The sequence below is a fragment of the Lissotriton helveticus genome, chromosome 3_2 (genome assembly GCF_964261635.1).
Source record: "Lissotriton helveticus chromosome 3_2, aLisHel1.1, whole genome shotgun sequence".
Taxonomy (NCBI): domain Eukaryota; kingdom Metazoa; phylum Chordata; class Amphibia; order Caudata; family Salamandridae; genus Lissotriton; species Lissotriton helveticus.
In genome coordinates, this window is record NC_136062.1 from 296,394,156 (window position 1) to 296,406,542 (window position 12,387).

Sequence of the window (12,387 nt, forward strand, 5' to 3'; positions counted from 1 at the left end):
GGAGGAAGGTCGATAGCTGTCAACTGTCGCCGCTCAATATCCATGCAAGGAGGTGGAGGCTGGACAGGTTCGGTTGGAGAACCCTCCCCTGTCGCTGCGACAGAAGATCCTACCGAAGAAGCAGTCTGATTGGGGGATCGATGACCATGCTCAAGAGTTCGGGGTACCAGACTCTTCGTGCCCAGTCCAGAGCCACAAGAATGACTTAAGCCCAGTCGTGCTCGATCTTCTTCAGCACTCTGGGTAAAAGTGGCACAGACAGAAAGGCATATAGGAGGCAGCAATTACACTTGCGACGAAAGTTAGCCACCACTGCAACTGACTTACAGTCCCCTCCGAGATCTGGACGACATCAGAAAGATTCCCCTGATGCTGCCCCCACTGGAACTTCAGGTCCTACTGCAGAGCCTGCATATGCAATCTGGCATGATCTACCAGGAGGCCCTGAGGCCCAGCAGACTCAAAGTCATTCTCACTGAAATCCGTGATAGAGGCTGAAACATTGGTATCATAGCCCGAATATTCCAGACTCACAGCTCGGCATGGTAAGCCCAAAACTGCTCTGTATCCAGAACTGCCCCAATGAAAAGGAGCCTCAGAGAGGAATCAGGTGCGACTTCGGCACTTTGATAGTATACCCCAGCAAATGCAGGAGGTCGGCCGCAGCCTGGAGATGGGAGACGGCAGCCTGGGGCGAGCCCACCTTTAACAGCAAGTCGTCGAGATAGGGGAAGGATGGAACCCCTGACCTGCGCAGAAGAGCTGCAACCACCGCCATCACCTTTGTGAACACCTGAGGGGTGCTGCTAAGGCCAAAGGGGAGCAGAGTAAACTGAAAGTGCTCTTGGCCTACTGTGAACCATAGGTAATGCTGATGGGACGGCCGGATGGGAATGTGAAAGTAAGAGTCCTGCAAGTCCAACGCTACTATCCAGTCTCTAAGGTCGAAGGCAGACAAGACCTGAGCGAGCGTCAACATCTTGAATGAATGAAGGTTTAATTATATTGCGCGAACTTAACCCAGCGGGCATCAAGGCGCAGTCCACACAAAACATATATACAGTACAGAGCAAAAAATAATTTAATAATAAGCCTGAGAGAACTTCTCCTTCCGAAAGAAGCGGTTGACGTCCCTGAGGTCTAAGATAGGATGCAGGCCTTTGTACTTCTTGTTTACCAGGAAGTAGTGGGAGTAGCAACCACGCCCTACTTCTGGCACAGGGACTCGTTCGATAGCCCCTTCTGCTAGGAGGCCGTAACTTCATGGTGGAGAAGGGTCAAGTGAACCTCCAACATGCAATGGAGTGTTGGAGGCATGGAGGGAGGAGTCGTCTCGAAGGGAAGAGAGTAGACCCTGTGGATTATCTGCAAAACCCACCTGTCTGACGTGATGTTGTGCCAGTAGGGGAGGTGATGGCAGATCCTGCCACCCACTGGCAACTGGTGGCCCTGGAAAGTCGGACTTGGAAGGTTTGGAGGTTGCTGCACAGGGGGCATTGGTGGACTGGCCCGCCCACTAGCCCCAGACCCACAACGCTGGGTTCCACGTCCCCTGGCCATGCATAGGCTTGGTAACTTGCTTGGCCCTGTGGCTCTGGATGGAACATGGTGGGACACCCAGTCCGTAGCGGGGAAAGGGGCGAAAGGCAGACTGCATGGGGCGAGAAGTTGCTGTGAGGCCCAAGGATCTGGCTGTTGCCCTAGAGTCCTTTAAGCGTTCGAGCGCATTGTCCGCCTTGTCACCTAACAGACGAAGGCCATCAAGGGCACGTTCAAAACTGTGGACTCAACATCCTCAGAGAAGCAAGACGTTCTCAGCCAGGCGTAGCGCCACAGGGCTACCGATGTGGAAATTGTCCTACCAGCGAGTCTGGGGTATCCAGCCCACATCCGATGGTGAACTTAGCTGCGTCTCGACTCTTAGGAACAGCATGGGTGTGCATGGCCCGGGCCTCCTCGGGCACTGTGGCAGCACTTGCGCGACCGTATCCCACACTGTGTGTGTAGAATGGCCCAAGAGACATGCAGTATTAACCGACCACAGTCCTAAGCTGGCAGAAGAAAACATCTTTTCCCCAAGATGGTCCAACTTCTTGGATTCCCTATCTGGGGGAGCAGTAGGGAATGTACCCTCTGAGGATGAGGCTTGGACCACCAAGCTCTCAGGGGCAGGGTGTTGGGAGAGGAAAAGTGGGTTGGCCGGGCAGTGGCGTCAAGCAATCATCCTGTCTACAGGAGCCCCTGTGCTGGGCTTGGACCAAGTGCCCAGAAGGATGTCAGTGAGAGTCTCATTAAAAGGCAGCAGGGGCTCGGAATACGCTGCTGCCGGCTGAAGCACCTCAGTCAGGAGGTTAGCCCTGACAGTCACCATAGGAAGCTCGAGGCACAAGGCCTCCGCCGCCCTACGCAACACCACAGCACAGCGTAGGAACCTCCGTCACGTTGGCCGACGGATGGGGAGAAGGTGAAGAGCTACGATGCTTCTTCACCTTCTTCTTGTGCTTTGACTTACCCGAGGAGTGCGAACACTTCGAGGACGAATGGTGGTGGATCTGCGACCGGTCCCGCGACCTTCCCCTCGACCGGGACCTCGAACGGCACGGAGCGGACTGCCGGGCCTCCAAAAGCTTTCGAGACCGCTCCCGCAAAGATTTCGGGTTCAGGGCCAGGCAGTTGGAGCACGACTTCGGGTCGTGGTCGTGCTCCATGCGCCAGAGACACAGGTGTGGATCGGTGACCAACATCAACTTGTGACAGGAGACACAGGGCTTGAAACCGGGCCGACGGCTGGACATTCCCCCTGCACCAGGAGTGAAGACTCAAACATGTCGACAAAAGTCTAAAAAGAGTTAGTCAAAAAGTGACTAGGGGGCACTCTCTCTCCGGAACAGCGCTGGTTGGCGCAGAAAAAGATAGAACTGACGTCAGCGCGCAGAGGCGGCATCTAAGTGCGCTCTATAGTTTTATCTGGCTGCCGGCCCATAAATATGCACGCTGCACAGATGCGCAGCGGGCATGCCTCTAGCGCGCCAAAGGCACGCCTAAGGCAAGCCCGTCTGCGCCCGTCAGCGGCCAGGGCCAGTCACTCTGCCCGTTGGTCTACCGGCACCCTGGAGAAGGGGTCCTAATCCAGGGAGGCACTATGGGCTCTCCCTTACCAGCAGGTCACTCTCATTCTCAGTTTGACTTGCGGTTGGCCCAGGACAATTTCTGTGCTTTATGTGGCTTCTGCTTACGCTTAGACTCTCTTTTATCTTCGCAATCCCCTGGTTCTCTGTCTAGGCCCTCCAAACCGCGAACTATCCTAGCGACTCTGATTAATGTGCACACCTTAAGAAGGCACCATTGTGATGTGTTTGAGCTCCTCTCTGACAGACCAGTCGACTTACTGTTTAAACAGAAACGTGGTTGGATAACACTTCTGACCCGTTTGTTGCACTGGCCACCCCTAAGGGCTTCAAAAACGCCAGGGCAGATTGCCTGGTGGGGAGGGGGGTGGAGTTGCGATCATATATAGGGACAAATGGGACCTTATCAGGGGCGACATTCACGCCTGGGGTGACTGCGAGGCTTTAGTCTTCAGTATCAGGTTTTCCCCCCATTTTTTTGTGGGAGGTTCTCTGATCCATCGCCCCCGGGCCCTGCTAGGTCCTTTTTGCAATCATGGGGCGATGCATTGACCTCCAGGACTCTTCGATTTCCACAATACTTGGTTTTGGGGATCTGAATATCCACCTTGACCAAGCCGATTCGAAAGACTCCCTTGCTTTTGGTGACATTCGTGAGGCTCGGGTACTGGAGGACTGGAAACAGGCAAAAATCCTTCCCCTTTTAAAGAAGCCTACTCTTGACCCTCTGATACCAGGGAACTATCGCCCTATTTCCCTCCTGCCCAGCTCAGCTAAAGTCTGTGAGAAGGTGGTGACCAAACAACTTACGGAGTTTGTGGAAGAGTCTGATGTTCTGCATCAAGCGCAGTCTTGGTTTCGCTCCACCTACAGTACTGAGACAGCGCTGGTGGAGATTATCGAAGCCATTCGCAACTGTTTAGATGCCGATGGGAGAGCTACATTGGTAATGCTTGACCTGTCTGCAGCATTCGATACGGTCCCACACTCCCCGCTGCTCGCCCGACTCGCGAGACTGGTGTCTCTGGCGCTGCCTGGGGCTGGCTGAGGTCCTTCCTTGAAGGGCGGGCTCAACAGGTTTGGTTGCCACCGGCACTCTTCTTCTCCGCAGCCAGTCACCACTGGTGTCCCACAGGGGTATTCCCTTAGCCCCCTTCTTTTTAATATCTACGTTACTCCTCTGGTCTATTTAGCCGAGGAGTTGGGGGCTAAGCTGATAGTCTATGCTGACGACACCCAGCTCCTCTTTACTCAGTATCCTTTGGACAGCATTGCTTGTCTTCGGTCTGTGAGTGGCTTGCGGCGGCCCATCTCAAACGCAACAAAGACAAGTCAGAGATCCTACTCTATGGTAATTTTCCCCCTGGTTTTAGAAACACGATCTGGTCTCCTGGATTCCCTCTACATACCTCCAATGGGACATCCACAAAAAACCTATGAGTGTTGTATGAGGATAACCTCTCCTTTTATGCTCAGGTGAAAAAGCTTTCAGGCAGCTGTATTGGCCTTCTCAAAACACTGAATAGTTTTTTACCTCGCCTTCCCAGGCCTGCCAAAGAGACAGTTATCTGTGCCTTGATCCTTTCTCGATTGGACTATGCTAATGCATTGTACATAGGCATCCCTGGATAGACTCCAGATCATTCAGAATGAGGCCGCCAGCCTGCTCCTGGGCATCGCTAATTGGAGCAGCGTGCGTGAACATCTCCGCACACTCCACTGGCTTCCTGTGGCGATTCAGGTCAAATTTAAATCCCTGCCCATTGTTCATCGAACCCTCTACGGCCGTGGGCCCGCCTATTTACAGAAGCGGTTCTCCGTTTCTGTCCCGCTGAGACAACTGCGTTCTTCAGCCCTCCTTCTAGCTAGGGTGCCCCGCTTCATCCGCCACAAGCTGGGAGGCTGCTCTCTGGCTGTTAAGGCTGCCCAGGCTTGGAATGCCCTTCCATTTCTACTACGTAATACTCAAGACCTGCTAGCCTTCAAGAAACTTTTAAAAACTCACCTGTTCCTGTAAATGATGGTGGTGTAGCTCAGGGACTCCTCTTGAATCCGTGCTGGGACACTCTTCGGAGTAAATATTGCGAGTTATAAGAGCACTTAACAATATCAATAAGTAGACACCACGGTGTCATACTGGCGAACACGATGCCGACTATAGAAGCGGGGTCGACCAACGTGATAAAATGTCTCCGGATCCAGTCTGACGCCTGGGGGTAATTCTAAGATAAGGAATCTATAACTACGGTCTTTTACAGATACCCCAGTCAGAACATTTGTTTTGACCTCCCATTCAAGGAGCTGCAGGTCAAGGATGCATAACCACAACACAAACGAGGAACTCTCCTCTGTGGCAGAACCAGAGGGAGAGACAAATATAGTGCCTGGGGAGGTGTTTAGAACACTGACATCTTGTAATTTGGCTTGCTAATTGTCCTCATCGTATTGTGAGATGAATTTGTCCCTTTCATCTTAGTTGTATTGGTAGAATCTGAACCAAAGAGCTGATGAAAAGTATGAGCTCTTCTGTGTGGTAAAGGTAGAACGATTGGCTACAGTCTGCCCTCTGGTATGAATAGAGCGTGGCCTCAATCGAGATGAGGCCAGCTCGGAGTTGGAAAACACTATATGCAGCATATTCTCTTCTGGCATCGTTGATGTGAGGGAAACCGGCATAGGCAGTACACTGGAACTGTCACTGGGACTAGAACTGGAGTCTGCACTGAAGCACCAGCAGAACCTGAAGCAGGTAGAAGATGCACAGACTGCGCCGAGGGCGAACCTGCCTGCTGGACCCCTACTGGAAGTCTCTAGGAATTCTTGGGGCTTGCAGGCATGCCAGAGGGAGCTGATAGGGTGGCAAATATGCACAGTATGTTGGTAATGTTGCCAATGGATCCGTAGATGCAAGATGCATCAGGACCAAACTCTGAATCGGGCTTTTCAGGAGTTTGGGAGCAAGATCACAAGGCACAATGACACGGTTTCTGGAGCTTTTTTTTCGACTTAATATTATACTTCGATTACGACGAGGACTTGCTGTGGAAACGGGACCTCTTTCGACTTTGACCAGTCTTCCAATGTTTGGCAACTAAGATGTTTCGCCATGTGGTTCTGTACGGCTTTTAGGCTCATCTGGCAATTGTTGTTGCAGGTCCTGGTGTTGTGCTCCAACCTCAGACACGAGAGGCATACCTCAGGGGGTCTGTTAGAGAAATTAATTAGCAACAGACCCTTCAAGATCTAAACCCTGTCATATTGGGAGGTGATATATTTCTCAAAGACAATAGCAGTATTGCTCCAGGTCCGCGTCTGAAATATGGAAAGAAAGGTACTCATCTCAGCGCACCTGGGTGGCACTTACATGTGGCCCTGCTCATCACTTCTGAAAGGAAATGATGTTACAGAGCCTAGTGACACACCTAGCAATGCTCAAGTACTCTTTTTGAGTATCCTAATCCAGTCAGGTGCCTGGGGAAACATTCACAAGGAGAAGAATCTGTGGTTAGAAGTATGCACCAGAAAATCTGATTTCTCTGAGTTTCTATATGGACCAGATCCTAGGCGATCATTTAATCTTGGGATAACGATTGTAATAACTTTCTGCAGTCGGCAACTGATTAATAACCCATAATAGAAACAAGGCAGTCTTCAAAATGAATAACCAAAAAATGTGGATTAGTGTTTTAGTGTCCCTTTGTATGCAAGAAAAAAATTCCAAAATTGTCAAACAAACTCAAAATAAAGACTCTTATTGGCACAGCTAATCGAAAATATCCCAACAAGGGTTCTCATCTTGACTTTATTTGCTGAAGGGGCTTTATCGACACTCAACAGTTTCATTCATTCTGAGAATATTTAAGTATCAAAGAAGACACATGTGGCCTTCTTAAAATTCACCTCTGTACATTTTTGCATTTCCCATTTTTTCGTAACACAACTTCTAACATAAGCCTACAATTGGTTTACGAGTCGCCAGGAAACGTCCCTGATATGTATACTTTCATGCAAGGCATTTAAAGTTGGGACATTTCAATTGCTATTTGACAGTATAATACCACAGGATTATTTTTAAGTCAAAAACAAGGACTTTTACAGTGATTTTAATACTTTTTTGTACAGATAGATTTTACCTTGGCTCATTGAGAGAAATGCTGCTGGACAATAATACATTGATAATAAACAGAATACAAGAAGAGCTGCACTTATAATATTTGCGGTCAGACTTTTTTGCACATAGTGGTTATTTCCTACTGTAAAAAAAGGAAAGCTGTGAAATCCAATGTAGTTGTTCTTGATGGATGAAGTTTAGATCAAGGTTATCCTGGTCATATGCATAGTCCCATAATCCATTTAGGGAATTAGAAATGGAGATCAGGAGTTGATAGCAATCAATGGGTTACATATCCCAATCCAGATGACAAAGTGAGGGGTATAAGTGAATTTAAAGAAAATCTGTCTGCTAAAAGATCCAGCCAGGACAGGGCCAAAAATGATCACAACCATTCTTCCTATAAGAGGCCAATTCTATGGTGCTAAAACAACATAACAGGACCCCACAGCTCATGTTTAAACATTTACAATTATTGATTGAGTACAAGTTTTCTTTTGCCATGTGCTGCAAACCAATGCACAACGTACCTTAGATGGTGGCCATCAAGACCTCAATGGACCATAGACTAGCTTACCATGTAACTTGCCCTTTGCCTTCTCAGCAGTTACATTTAACCTTAGTCCAGCAGAGGCGCCTTGGATGGTCGTACAGAGAAAAACACCTTCTCTTATTTTTTTATGTAAAATGTACCTTGTTCAGATGTCAGTTCCATCTCACACTTAGGCATACGGTAGATTCAATGGGCATGGGCATGGAGGGGGAGCTAGAGTGGAGAAACACTGCTTAACAGTCAGAGCCCTACGTAAAAACATGAAGATGGAGGTGAAAGACCAGCCGCAATCCAGGACACTGCGTGTGCAACAGCAGGATCAGGGTTTTTTTGACAGCGAACGCATTAACCAAGGTCTAATCTGCACAGGAGTAAGAGCTCTTATATGCAGGGCATTTCTCTATCAATAATACAGTATTCATCAAGTCAAAGGGAACTCGGCTGCTTGCGATATCGCCTGATCAATGATAGGTTAATAGAAATTGAGGTGCACGTGCACAGCCTTTCAGTGGATCAATTAATGTATGTGGAATGACAATAGTGAGCTGGCTTCCTCAGAGCTCTTTAAAGATGCCCGAGAAAAGACCTCGAGTGAACTTGCACTCGTGAGGTCACCTAAGGACAATTCTTATACCTAAAACGTAGGCAAATATAGTGCTGCATAACTTTTAACAGCTTCCTTCCAAATAGTCAACTTAAGGGTCTTTTCTTCACTACCCTGAAGAGATTCTTTGTGGCATGTTGTAACTGGATCTCTCCTTTCAACTGAACCACAAAGCACGAATAAGAACAGATTTTAAGCATATTAAAGTAATGATCACAATTTTGATGGGTGTGTTTCATTTTAAACATGTCTGCAGCTTGACCATATCATTTCTGTAAGACAATTCTCAAACTCTCTTCCCACGTAAAAAACATTTGAAGCACACGTGCATCAAATTAAGATCATTTTTCCTTTAGTTAGTAGCTTGTGGTTTTGTGTACATTTATTTTGCCTGCAGCTACATATGATCTCGATTTTGTCAGAGGACTTAGACAAATGTCAATTGAAAGATGTGTGTATCCCTGCAATAGACAGGGAGTGCAATATACTGAACAGTATTCAGATATCCTAGTCACTGTGCCTTTTTTACCAGGGCATCCTACCACTTGATAGGAGACATCCTGCAGATAGGAGTCCATGAGAAGTACAAAATAACTCCTCAGACATGAAGGAAGGGATAACTCCAAACACTGCAGTGAGCATCATAGATGGCTCGGTCTTCAGCTCTAATCTGGGCTCTATACATTATGTTCCAAAATGTTTACTCAAATTGGGGTTCAACACTACAGCCAGATCTAGTAGCTGCTTGGGACAACATATTTGTATTAGACATGATCAACGATGGACGTGGTGTGTTCAGAAGGCACAATCTACAAAGCTATGCTGCCCACAGGACTATGGAAAGTTGTAATGTACCCGCCACCATGCTCTCAGTGCAGATCAGTGCCATGTAATGGCGGGAGGCATCGCAGGCATGGTAGCCACCAGGAGCAACTGGAAGGGGAATAGAAGAAAAACACCTTAACTGGTTCAATAAGAGCTGTAACTACTCCTCTGAAAAGCATACATGTGACCCTGCTTCAGAATCCTATCTGAAGAAGGAAAGTAAGGGAACTCTTCCATTCATTGGCCAGTCGCGTCTAATCACTCCCCTAGCACACTAGGCCAATATAAGTGATTAATACTGCACGTAGTCCATAAAAAGTAAGAGGTGTTACAGAAGCGTTTTTACAATGTAAATTTCCTGTAACCTTAGATATCTTACAGAAAGCGAGGCAGGGAGGAAGGATAACAATCTGAAATGCCACAGGCAGAAGACATGATATGTCATGGAGGCACACTCCCTCATGTTGGTACATTCCGGGTGTAGGATCCTTTAACAACAAGTGCACTCAGGAGGAGAACTTTGATTTTTGTCAGCTTTGTTCATCATTTACGTCGACATTGTACAATAACCAAAATTCTATCCGGAACTGTAACAGGTTGAAGTTAGATTGTGTAGTAAAATACTGCTGCGGCTGCTGGAGGCAGAGTTCCACCAAGCTGTAGGGAGACCTGACCCAAGAGTTCCACAGCGAGGCTGAACTGATGAACTGTGTCCTGTGTGCTGTTCTCCAGCATTGCTACACACAGGTGGCAAGTGCTTGGCATATGAAAACGTTGTCACCGCAGTTTTTGTTTTGAGGGGGTCCTTTTTTGTTTTCTAACTTCTGTTTACAAAAGCATGTGTTCCTAAAGCTTAGCTTCCATCTTCTCGTAGCTCCGAAGGTAGAAACTTGTACTGCTGCTGTCGGATCTGAGCCAGTTTCTTCCGTGCCTCCTCCAATTCCCTTTCTTTCCTTAGCATCTCCTCCTGGGCTGCAATGATCTGGAGGGAAAGAGAAGACATCCATAGGAATGAAGACACAGCCAGGGGCTTATGGACAAAAGTTGACTAAAGAGATTTTTTTCTGAAGAGGTCCTCCCTCCAATTTCTGTTATAGCTAGTGCTACATTGCACTGTATATAAGCAAATGCTTTTTTTAGAATAAAATATTTAGCATTCATGTAAACATTTATATTTATTTTGGTATTAATCAATGAAAGTGAAAAATATTTAGCATTCATGTAAAAATGTATATTTATTTTGGTATTAATCAATTAAAGTGCAAATAAATATCTTGCGTGCGCACAATTAGATGATCTAGCTCTGCAACAGTCAACATTCATTATTTTTTTTTTACATGTAACATCACTTTGCAGTTCCAGGCCTGTCACCTATTACAATGCTCTCTTGTGGCTCTCAACCTGTTCAAACAAGATGCTTCAGTCATTTTATCCACAGAAGATTAGGTGACTTTCTGCCACCGTTCCTGGCTTTAATAGGAACACAAGTCATAAACAGGGAAACAGCTAGAGAGGAACTTGTAGAGGTCAGGTCTACATTGTAACTTACCTCATGCGCTTGGCTTTCATCTCAGGAATATAAACCTTTGTGTACAGAATATCTTGCATCATTTCAAAACAGAGATTTCTTTAGCGTGGCAGTCGAGTAGAGATGGGGGTATTCTTTTCCTGGTTTTAATGACTCAATGACTGAACACCATCAGCAAGAAAAACAGGATGTAACAATGATCAGCCAATCATGAATTAGAGGGTGTGGTGCTCCTCTTTCATGACCAGCTTCACTTCTTTTCACCATTAGGCAAATTACCTAATGAAAAAGTTACTTGCTTTGGTAACGCTCTTTCTGGTGGATACTTTATCTAACCATAGATTCTTCACCACTAGTGCATTGCTAGACACCAGGCTGGACTTGGAAGAAAAGTTTCTCAGCATTGCTCATGTATGCCAATAGGTGGTGCTGTGTGGTTCTGTGGTGGCTCTGTACCACCCCTGAAGTGACGGAGCGGAACTGCATATAAGTGCCACCACTGTAAGCGGACTTCAGATACATCTTTCTCCTTCTGCAATCTAAGGCACGAAACATGTACACAAATTGTCGATGACAGTGTGCTGATCACTATCTTAATGTTAAGGAGACCACTTCACAGAAAAGGAAGGAAGGAGGGCAGTTAGGAATTCACAGTTGATATCCACCAGCAGTAGAGTTACTGAAGGTTAAGTAACTTTTTCTTTCTAACTTCTAACTGCAGATTGCTCACTTTAGATCCCATAGCAGTTCCCGAAGGTGGGAGGTCTGGGGAGTGAACTCATGCCAGAAATTCCTGGAGGGCAGAGTTAGGAAACTTGCCTTTATGCCACACCATGCTCTCAAGGAATTAGTGTTTCGCGAACGTGTGTACCAACACCCACATCACCGCCCGTCAGATCTACAGAACAGGTACTTCCCTTCGTGCAAATGTCGATGGATTGGCCTTTGATCTAGTGGACTGAACCTGCAGGTTTTCTGGGGTATCTTCATTGTCTGTGTGTAGCAGATTGTGATGCAGAGGACTATTGAACTTGACATGGTCCTTATCTGCACTACCTTTCCTTTCTTTGTTCCAGAAAAACCTACAAACAGCCGGTAGCCACACAGTGGTCTTTTGTACGGTTGGTGTAAAAACTCAGTGTTCTTTTAGGGTCAATTCAATTGAACATTTCTTCCTTCGAGAGATGAGGTGTAGCAAAAAATATTGGCCGAGAGATGGTTTGGCGAAAGGGATTGACAACCTTTGGTAGAAAGACTACCCGGATTCTCAACGCCGGATGTATGATGATACATCGAAGGCCATTTCAACGCGGTCTGTTAGATCGCGGTTTTCACAACGCAAGTTGTTTCATCGACTTGCGCTGGAGGGGCGCTGGATTTAGGAATAGTGTGAATTACTATTCCATGATGTAATAGTACCACGTTGAAATGGATGCGTGGTAAACGATGTTTCCCCTCAATGCCAATCTGTTGGGGGAGACGGTTGTGTGAGGCTATTGTATCAAAAGTGCCTGTAGCTAACTGATACAATGTGGTCATGGTATAGTGATGAGGAAAATTGTTTTGATTTTCAAGAGTAATAAAGAGGAGCTGTGACTTGGTTCTAAGGGTGTGCACTTGAGGAATGTCAAAACCAAA

The 12,387-nt window shown here is 47.0% G+C and overlaps 1 protein-coding gene across 2 annotated transcripts in view; it reads right to left on the bottom strand.

Annotated features, from left to right (window-relative positions):
• Window positions 1-6,895: 6,895 nt before the first annotated feature.
• The window catches only part of TLN2 (talin 2), a 1,508,116-nt gene continuing 1,502,624 nt past the window's right edge, over window positions 6,896-12,387 (bottom strand). For both annotated transcript variants that reach the window (XM_078684194.1, XM_078684193.1), the window contains one exon: window positions 6,896-10,203. In XM_078684194.1, the coding sequence (XP_078540320.1) occupies window positions 10,075-10,203 (129 nt within the window). In that variant the 3' untranslated portion in view covers window positions 6,896-10,074. The remainder of the gene's footprint in view (window positions 10,204-12,387) is intronic.